General features: G+C 44.6%; 1 protein-coding gene across 1 annotated transcript in view; it reads left to right on the forward strand.

The window, feature by feature from the left end:
* Positions 1-11090, forward strand: part of LOC310782188 (focal adhesion kinase 1-like) — a gene marked incomplete at its 5' end in the record, with an annotated part of 170277 nt that overhangs the window by 24947 nt on the left and 134240 nt on the right. Inside the window, one exon of the mRNA XM_083642875.1 lies at positions 7608-7637. Within this exon, the coding sequence (XP_083499001.1) occupies positions 7608-7637 (30 nt within the window). The remainder of the gene's footprint in view (positions 1-7607; positions 7638-11090) is intronic.

Genomic DNA, 11090 nt, shown 5'->3' on the forward strand with positions numbered 1-11090 from the left:
GGTGGTATATATATCCCTTGCAGATTTAACGTAATTTAGGAGATAAGTGACAGCCGTAACACGGTTCTACTGTGACTTCCTACTGTGATGTCGCTTCAATAAGACGACTTACTTCACATTTTCTTTTACAATAAAAACACATTTATGCAATGACTTTACATAATGTAGGCTATATTTATGTGCATCATCCTATACCTGTGCAGGAGGGGAGAGAAAACGATATCATTCTGGACAAACTTTCACCAATCTAATCTCATCATGACATAGGGATAGGCTATATTTTTCTAGCCGATGTGTTTAGAACATTCTTTTCACTTTGATCTTGCTATAGTGTAGCGTATTTACATGCTTGCAGTATTTAAACTGCAGTGAGATTGGTTTTTGAGAAGCATAATAATATGGAATAATATAGAGACAGACGGGGATGAAAGGGAGGGGGGGAGCTCTGCAGGGCTTGGCTTTTCTGACCGGACTGGATCGCTCCGTGGAATTGAAGCTTAAAAGGGAAGCTTGTGATTCGTTTACTGCACTTCTCCAATGAGCAGATTGTGCATAATTTTACGCTTAAAAGGCGTGGTTATAATGCTTAAGGGCCTGTGTCCACCTGGCGTCTTTTCCTCAGGTCCAGCGTCTATTTTCAATTGTTTCCAATGGGAGGAGAGCGTATGCGAGCGCACACGGACGTCTAGAGAAAGTGCAGAGCGCCCAGCGTCTTTTTTCGGCGTTTTTGTGCGCCGACTCCCAGCGCTTCCAGCTGAAAATATTTTAACTTTTCAGAAAGACGCTGGTGTCGGCTGCTCCTTTTCTGGTAACTAATCATATGGAAAAACTATCGCAACAGAGACAGAACGGCTCAATTGTGGGAGCAGATCGGCTAGACACTTAATATTTCTGGTGAGTGTTGTGCTTACTGCTTTTAATAGCGTAGCCTACCTGTGTTGTTAGCTTGCTAGCTGTCAGCTATCAAGCTGAACTAACGTTACTTGCAGACTGCTTCCTTGTATATTGTGCGCTGGGATCAGCGTTCCCCAGCGCACTCCCAGCTTTTAACGTCGGAAAAAGAAGCTAGGTGGACACAGGCCCTAAGGCCGCGTGTAGCGCCGATACCAAAATATTGAGTGCGCAGGTCCACACCCACTAATCTGTGCTGCGTCTGGCGTTGGGCGCAGTTCATAGGCAGATGCAATGATAGAGCCCATAGCCTAACGCCCCCTAGATAAACATATAGCCTAACCCCCCCTAGATAAACATATAGCCTAACGCCCCTTAGATAAACATATAGCCTACCCCAGGGATACTCAACTTGCTTTGCCCCGGGGCCACTTTCGTGAAATGATAGAAGGCCAGGGGCCAGTTAATAAACAATCAATATACATTTTTCTGTAGCGGATTGTAGGTTTTTGGGGTGTCAGACGGAGTTTAGTCTGACAATGTTGTGCACACCGGATAGTTAGTTAGGTTAAGTACATAAGTGCCTGGGTAGCGAGCAGACGGGGGTATTTGACAATTTAGCAGCTAAATCATAGATTATTGAAAGATATTCCATATTCCAGACTGAAATGCTATAACAGAAGTGGAGTATTGGCCAGAATGACATGAACATTTGGACACTTAGGCCATGTTCACATTACAGGCAAATCCGATTTGCTGATGAAGTCATTAATCATCATTATCTTGATTGGTTTCCCAAATCTGATTTGGGAGTGTGTCCGCACTGCCACAAATCTGATTCTCAAGTCGGATCTGTGTGGCCAGACCTAACAGCCTATCTGCATGGGTTGCTATGGTAACGACGTGGGCGTCAGTAAATACGTACGTTGGTGACGTGGTTTTCCTGTGCAGAAGCATTTGATGACGAGTTGCGAGTGACGTTCAAATCAGATTTGGTGGATCTGCACGTCCGCACTCAAGTCACATCAGTCGAAAGCAGATTGGAAACTACCTCATGTGGTTTGGGACAAGTGACACAAATCAGACTTGGAGCGTCCAGACTCATAAAACCAATCTGGATAAAGTCATTAATAGGTCACTAAAGTTCACAAATCAGATTTGGCCTTCTAGTCTGAACATGGCCTTATTCAGCGGGTATCTTGGATGTTGCGTTCAGGTGCACTGTAATTTTATTTTTTTTATTTTTTTTGCAATTCCATTGCGGGCCACACAGGGGGCGCCCGCGGGCCGCATGTGGCCCCTAGATAAACATATAGCCTAACGCCCCCTAGGTAAACATATAGCCTAACCCCCCCCCTAGATAAACATATAGCCTAACCCCCCTACATAACCATAGCCTAACCCCCCCTAGATAACCATATAGCCTAACCCCCCCCCCCCCCTAGATAACCATATGCATATAGCCTAACCCCCTAGATCAGTGATCCTCACTATTTCTTCGATGAGAGCCGCACTGGCAGGACAAAGTCAATAGGAGAGCCACTTTTACCGCAAAACACCAAAAGCCACCCCAACCAAGCACATCTGCCTACCATTTTTTTTGTGTTTTATTGTTTTCCACACACACACACCCACACCCCCCCCCCCCACACCCCCCCCTTCCCCCCCCCACACACACACACACACACACACACACACACACACACACACATATATATATATATATATATATATATATATATATATATATATATATATATATATATATATATATATATATATATATATATATATATATAGGCTTTCAGGCCTGGAGGGATTTCGAAACGTACCCGACTGCAAAAGTGGGGGCCGTCGCTGGCGACGCTAAAGTTTTAGCTAACCTGTTCGCATCTATGTTCGCAATGGCATCCCAAGTATCATCATACTATTATGGGATGCGATGCGAACAGTTGTATTATGGGATGTGCGTTTCCCAGGCAACGACACACGTTGACACGTTTTGGAACAGCGCTGTACGCTGGCACAATACTCCTAAAAGCAAAATGCTTATTGTTTTGAATGATTTGGCACCTTCTATTACTGTCAACACCAGTATTGTTGTATTGTAATAATATGCCATAAAGGTTTATTGAAATTTTGGGGAGAGCAGGGGGGGGGGAAATATATATATATATTTTTTGCAATTTCTTAGAGCCGCCAACTAAAGCTTCGAGAGCCGCCAGCGTCTCGCGAGCCGCGCAATGAGGAACTAGGCCCTAGATAAACATATAGCCTAACCCCCCTAGATAAACATATAGCTTAACGCCCCCTAGATAAACATATAGCCTAACGCCCCCTAGATAAACATATAGCCTAACCCCCATAGATAAACATATAGCCGAACGCCCCCTAGATAAACATTAACCCCCTAGATAATCATATTAGCCTAACCCCCCTAGATAAACATATAGCCTAACCCCCATAGATAAACATATAGCCTAACGCCCCCTAGATAAACATTAACCCCCTAGATAATCATATTAGCCTAACCCCCCTAGATAAACATATAGCATAATATAGTTTTGTATGAGGGAGTTCTGGCTAGCGTTAGCTGGCTGGCATCATGCATGACAAGGACATCACTCACGAGATTTAACGAGATCATTGTGATTCAGACCACTGACCTATATTCAGACTCAGAAAACTAAGTTTAATAGTTCATCACGTGACAAAATAATTTGTTTTCACATGCTGATTGGATGGCCAAGGCGAGACGGGCGAGATTTGCCGTAGGCAAAAATAAAATAAAAATAAAAATCGAAATGTATTAATATTGATTGAAATCTAATTACATTTGAATCTCGAAATTCGTTCCAAAAGCCCTAATATAGCCTAACCCCACTAGATAAACATAGCCTAACCTGGGACCCCCCTCCCCCCTAGATGTGCTCAATGCGATTGGAGATTGACTCTTGTCAGTCAAGTAGGGTTTGTAATTAGTGTGAGTGGGCTTTGTGAAGTGCTAATACCCCTATTTGTCTGTCAGTTGAAGAAAGTGTCCTAAGCACGCGCGCGCGCACACACGCACATGCACACGCAGACGCACACACACACACACACACACACACACACACACACACACACACACACACACACACACACACACACACACACATTTGAATTCTTTACACACACCAGTGGTCGCGGTAACCAAATATTTTCCGTCATTTACTGAATCTTTTTTTAACAATCGTGACAGAAAAATCAACAACAACCACCTGTCATTTTAACACAGGTAATAATTGATTATGAATAAATTTTTTCGACCCTGTCAAAATGAGAGACAACAAGAAAGTCTAACACAACCACTGACACACAAGTGGGGTTTGGCTGTGGCCATGTCACTCAAACATTCTGTTAATGCCTTCTTGAAGAGCAGGCAGGGGTTTAGTAAACAGAGAGGAGGAGCAGGCAGGGGTTTAGTAAACAGAGAGGAGGAGCAGGCAGGGGTTTAGTAAACAGAGAGGAGGAGCAGGCAGGGGTTTAGTAAACAGAGAGGAGGAGCAGGCAGGGGTTTAGTAAACAGAGAGAGGAGCAGGCAGGGGTTTAGTAAACAGAGAGGAGGAGCAGGCAGGGGTTTAGTAAACAGAGAGAGGAGCAGGCAGGGGTTTAGTAAACAGAGGAGGAGCAGGCAGGGGTTTAGTAAACAGAGAGGAGGAGCAGGCAGGGGTTTAGTAAACAGAGAGAGGAGCAGGCAGGGGTTTAGTAAACAGATAGAGGAGCAGGCAGGGGTTTAGTAAACAGAGAGGAGGAGCAGGCAGGGGTTTAGTAAACAGAGAGGAGGAGCAGGCAGGGGTTTAGTAAACAGAGAGAGGAGCAGGCAGGGGTTTAGTAAACAGAGAGAGGAGGAGCAGGCACGGGTTTAGTAAACAGAGAGGAGGAGCAGGCACGGGTTTAGTAAACAGAGAGAGGAGCAGGCAGGGGTTTAGTAAACAGAGAGAGGAGGAGCAGGCAGGGGTTTAGTAAACAGAGAGAGGAGGAGCAGGCAGGGGTTTAGTAAACAGAGAGAGGAGCAGGCAGGGGTTTAGTAAACAGAGAGGAGGAGCAGGCAGGGATTTAGTAAACAGAGAGAGGAGCAGGCAGGGGTTTAGTAAACAGAGAGGAGGAGCAGGCAGGGATTTAGTAAACAGAGAGAGGAGCAGGCAGGGGTTTAGTAAACAGAGAGAGGAGCAGGCAGGGGTTTAGTAAACAGAGAGAGGAGGAGCAGGCAGGGGTTTAGTAAAAAGAGGAGGAGCAGGCAGGGGTTTAGTAAACAGAGAGAGGAGGAGCAGGCAGGGGTTTAGTAAAAAGAGGAGGAGCAGGCAGGGGTTTAGTAAACAGAGGAGGAGCAGGCAGGGGTTTAGTAAACAGAGAGGAGGAGCAGGCAGGGATTTAGTAAACAGAGAGAGGAGCAGGCAGGGGTTTAGTAAACAGAGAGAGGAGCAGGCAGGGGTTTAGTAAACAGAGAGAGGAGGAGCAGGCAGGGGTTTAGTAAAAAGAGGAGGAGCAGGCAGGGGTTTAGTAAACAGAGAGGAGGAGCAGGCAGGGGTTTAGTAAACAGAGGAGCAGGCAGGGGTTTAGTAAACAGAGAGAGGAGGAGCAGGCAGGGGTTTAGTAAACAGAGAGAGGAGCAGGCAGGGGTTTAGTAAACAGAGAGAGGAGCAGGCAGGGGTTTAGTAAACAGAGAGAGGAGGAGCAGGCAGGGGTTTAGTAAAAAGAGGAGGAGCAGGCAGGGGTTTAGTAAACAGAGGAGGAGCAGGCAGGGGTTTAGTAAACAGAGAGAGGAGGAGCAGGCAGGGGTTTAGTAAACAGAGAGGAGGAGCAGGCAGGGGTTTAGTAAACAGAGAGAGGAGGAGCAGGCAGGGGTTTAGTAAACAGAGAGAGGAGCAGGCAGGGGTTTAGTAAACAGAGGAGGAGCAGGCAGGGGTTTAGTAAACAGAGAGGAGGAGCAGGCAGGGGTTTAGTAAACAGAGAGAGGAGGAGCAGGCAGGGGTTTAGTAAACAGAGAGAGGAGGAGCAGGCAGGGGTTTAGTAAACAGAGAGAGGAGGAGCAGGCAGGGGTTTAGTAAACAGAGAGAGGAGCAGGCAGGGGTTTAGTAAACAGAGAGAGGAGGAGCAGGCAGGGGTTTAGTAAACAGAGAGAGGAGCAGGCAGGGGTTTAGTAAACAGAGGAGGAGCAGGCAGGGGTTTAGTAAACAGAGAGAGGAGGAGCAGGCAGGGGTTTAGTAAACAGAGAGAGGAGCAGGCAGGGGTTTAGTAAACAGAGAGGAGGAGCAGGCAGGGGTTTAGTAAACAGAGAGGAGGAGCAGGCAGGGGTTTAGTAAACAGAGAGGAGGAGCAGGCAGGGGTTTAGTAAACAGAGAGAGGAGCAGGCAGGGGTTTAGTAAACAGAGAGAGGAGGAGCAGGCAGGGGTTTAGTAAACAGAGAGAGGAGCAGGCAGGGGTTTAGTAAACAGAGAGGAGGAGCAGGCAGGGGTTTAGTAAACAGAGAGGAGGAGCAGGCAGGGGTTTAGTAAACAGAGAGGAGGAGCAGGCAGGGGTTTAGTAAACAGAGAGGAGGAGCAGGCAGGGGTTTAGTAAACAGAGAGAGGAGGAGCAGGCAGGGGTTTAGTAAACAGAGAGAGGAGGAGCAGGCAGGGGTTTAGTAAACAGAGAGAGGAGCAGGCAGGGGTTTAGTAAACAGAGGAGGAGCAGGCAGGGGTTTAGTAAACAGAGAGGAGGAGCAGGCAGGGGTTTAGTAAACAGAGAGAGGAGGAGCAGGCAGGGGTTTAACATGAGTCCGCGTCACAGTCTACACCTGCTCAGTGCCACTGTTAGCTGCTGCTGGTGTGTTGTTATTATGTTGTTATTCTCAAGTCAATCGCTACTCAGTGTTTCTCCTGTGGGGAATCAGTTTGTGACCAAATTTTTTTCCTTTAGCACCAAAGTTAAAATATGAGTACCTGACAAACAGATCTAGTAGTCCCCCTAGTGATGGCTTACTTTGCCACTAGATTGAGCTATTTTTTCTTATTGTGTTTTTATTTCTGAAAAATGACAAGTGACAAATCAGGGGGAAATGTGTTGGCAACAGATTTGCAGGTCCTAGTCTGATTCTGAACATAGTTTTGATAATGATTCATTACCCAGATTCATTCCTTGAATAATGCTAGCATACGCTCTTAAAACTGATAAAGCAGACCTATCGATTCTCAGATCTTCCTTCCATATGGAATGTTTGGTCAACAGAAAGCAGTTGTTTTGGGTTTTTGAAGACCGCAAAAAATTTGGGCCGTTTGAAGCCCAATTTGGGTCGTTTGAAGCCAGATTTGGGCCGTTTGAAGCACAATTTGGGCCGTTTGAAGCCCAATTTGGGCCGAGTCCAATTTTACAATGAGATGCACCCACTTTAACCCTGAAGTGTAATTATTATTTCAGACTAACTAATAAAGTAATAAAACCACTAGTAAACCAGTAGGCGGTGCCTGGCCTGCTGTTCAGTCAGTGGCCTGACTGCGGGCACCACATTTTCTTTTTTTTTTTGCAGGCCAGGCCAGGCCACCGGGCATTTGCCCGACGTGCCCGATTATGCAGTCTGCGCCTGCTTGCATGTATAGTTTGTTTTTCACTGTGTGGCTTCAACCTGTGAAAAAAGAAATCACTCTACCAGTTGTAATTAATCATAGTAATATCTTCTCTCCCCTTTTCTCCTCCAGATATTTCCAGAATATCATCATACTATGCTGGTGAGTAACATTTTTAAGACATGTCCTCCTCCTAACTGAAATAAATCTTCAATAAAATAATCTTATTACAGGTGTGCATTGAAGAAGTTGTCAACCAGTGCTACCGCAACATCTTTCCTTTGTTGGCTGCCATACTTACTTATACCGCAGTCACATTCATGGCAACTCCGACCGACGGAAAAAATGGGTTCCGAAAGTGAACTGAACGGTCGTCCAGGTCGGAATTACAGATGGGAAATTCGGGTATCATCATTCAGAGCTCCGCTTTTCTCTGAGTTGACGTCATAGCCACATCAAAATGGCGACTTGTATCGTTATAATTATTATCAAGACGTTTGTTGACGTTTTAACACAAAATTGTATCTCTTAATTATGTAATGTTATATGTGTATGATGTGTTTGTGTCATCTATGTTTCGCTCTGATTAGAGCAATATGTGATATTCAGCATTCAGCATATTCGGTTAGCATTGTTAGCTAGTAGGTAGCTACAATGCTAACTGAACACAGGTTGCTATAGCAACCTTTAGCCCAGAGCCAGATTAACACCCCCAGGGGCCCCGGGGCACTGAAGCTCCCAGGGGCCCCCCTACCCATCGTCCGGATGTTTGGATGTTTTTTCGGCATATTTAGAGGAATATCTAATTTTAAATTTACATTAGTATTATACTGTTATGTTATTATTCCGTTTCTGAGATTCAGTTTCTCACTCACTCATAGGCGATTCTAGGCTTTGCAAAGAGGTAGCACCAGCAGGATAAAGATATTAGTCTGACTGGGGGGTTTCTAGGGGGGGCTGTGCCCCCCCAGGACAAATAAATTTTGTACATTTTAAAGTAAAATGCATGAATCTGATGCACTCTGAGAGCAAGGAAGACGCTAATCTTCACGTTAATATCCTCTTCACTGTGCTGTGGCTTTACAATGATGAAAAAATAATTGACATTACATTTCCAATACAAAACAGCAGAGGGTGCCGCAGCACCACAAGCACCCCCACTTCCCGCGCCCCTGGTCACCACTTGCCCACAGGCATCCAATGAGGCTAATTCATCAGACTTAATCTTGTTGGAAACACATTTTATTTTGTCCTGATTGGTCTTAGATTTGTGTCATAGTTCTGTGGAGCCCAACATGAGCCCGACAAAAAAATAAAAATAAAAAATCTTTTTTGTTTTTTTGTTTTTTTTGGAGGGCCCCTTCACCCCGAGGGCCCCGGGGCACCTGCCCCGGTTGCCCTATGGTTAATCCGGCCTTGCTTTAGCCTAGCCTGTGTTTGTTTTTTCCCCCCGAGCAGGAAGTGCAGCGTGAACGCAAATATGTCGGGGGCGGAGGTTCCGTGTTGAATCTTCCGGCGGTCCGAGTTGTCATGAATAACCATTATTTGTCCTGGCTCACCTCATCATTTGTGTGTGTGTGTGTGTGTGTGTGTGTGTGTGTGTGTGTGTGTGTGTGTGTGTGTGTGTGTGTGTGTGTGCGCGCGCGCGCGCTGCCCTCGACCAAAGATTATCCTGGTCGACCAGAAATCGACCACAGCTCCGACCAATCGATTGGTCGAAACTGGATCTAAAAAGAAGAAAAAAAAAAAGTGCACTATACCTGATAGCTGATAATTATAAATAAAAGCTATTTGCAGCATTGTAACGTTACCGGAATGGACAGACTGATCAGCGCGCCGTGAACCACCTGGCCATATTCAGCTAACGCTACGATTTGAAACAGCTTTCAGAAAGCGTGTGCGATGGTTATGGTTATGTAACGTTAGCACATGTGGCATGGTTAATTTAGTTGGCAGAAAGGAGAGCTAGACAGCTTTTGTGATTTATTCCAGTAACATCTTATAACAGTATGTCTAACATTACCGGAGTTGGAGTGTATCTCGGGATGCACATTTTCCACAAATTCCGAAATCGATCATTGGTAACGTTAACGAGCAATCAATCGAGTAATTGTAATAAAAATTAAAAAAATCCAAACCATACCAAATGCGTTTTTTCCTCAATAAAACCTTTTATTTATACAGTAGCAACTTATTGTATATTTCTCACAGCATTGCATAGCATAGCCTACCTATGCTATGAAACACATAAAAACGTAGAGGCATAACTTTTAGACATGTCAACATTTGCCCAGATTCCCCGCCGCGGGTAGAAATTTGATAGTTCTTCATTACGTCGCCATACTGTAGATTACATTTATGAAGGAAATCCTGAAAAATAAACTTTTGATGTGAAAAAGTGTGGAAAAACTAAAGAAATTTGATTTTTGTGATTTTCTTGCATACATTATTAAATAGGTACACTGAATACCCAGGTATGTGAACAAAAAAAATTGTTTTGGGTTGAGCTAGTCTTTAGGACGCGACTTGCTCTGGTGTTGGTCTTGAGTTGGATCATACTGGTCTTGCTGTCTTGGAATGGAACAAGATAGACCTAAAGACATTCAGAGGCATACAGTAGATAGACATTGTAACAATTTACTGTAGATAAAGGCTTACAAAGTCTGGACATTTTTGGTTTAGGTGCCTTGAGTTGAAAGTGCTTGAAAAGTGCTTGAATTTTACTCTTCAAAAGCTGTACGAACTAAGAACCCTGTATTCGGCTCCATGTTAGCTCCTTCATGATGGCTGTTGCCAGGCACCTGTTGATCCTGCCAGCAGCTGATCTTTACAATGTTTCAGCCATGCTTTCACCAAGGTGATGTTAGGATGCTGCATCTGATGGATATACAGTATGCAGCCACCAGGCCGCAACATCATTTTCATTTTCTTGACATACTTACTCATAAAAAAGGCTAAGATATTAGAAAATAGGGCCAGATTTGTAAAATAGGCCTAGAGAAATAATTCAGTTTTCCATTGGGGTGTTTTGAGAGGGGGGTTGGTCTTGCGTGGGACCCGCAGGTCACCTCACAATGTGGTTTTCACTTTGAGAAACGTGTCGAGAGAGCAAAGTAATTAAAGCAAAACAAAATTGATCCTAACCCTTAGATTAAAATTAAAATAGAAAAAACTGAATTTCGGAAAAAGATAATGGATTTCATATGGCCCTAAATCACTGATAAAATATTTTTTTTTATCACTGATTTAGGGCCATATGAAATCCATTTTATTTTACCATATGAAATACACCCCCCACCCCACCCCCACCCCTCCAAAATTCTGTTTTTTGCGTTTCTAGTTATGGTTACACTAACAGTTTGGAAACAACGTCTCCAGGGAGTCAGGTTAAGATTAGGTTAGGTGGGAAATTGTGATGAGTTGCAGCTTTGGGGCTTGGCTAGAAAGAAAGTGACAGCAGCATGGCACCCAGATACAGGCTGGCTAAACTCTGTCCATCTATGGCCAACAGCAGCAGCCCTGCACAATGTGCACATACTCTCATTGACAGTGCTGCTGATGGGGACATACTCTCATTGACAGTGCTGCTGATGGGGACATACTGTCATTGACAGT

The sequence above is a fragment of the Poromitra crassiceps genome (assembly GCF_964638095.1).
Source record: "Poromitra crassiceps genome assembly, chromosome: 1".
NCBI classification, from domain to species: domain Eukaryota; kingdom Metazoa; phylum Chordata; class Actinopteri; order Beryciformes; family Melamphaidae; genus Poromitra; species Poromitra crassiceps.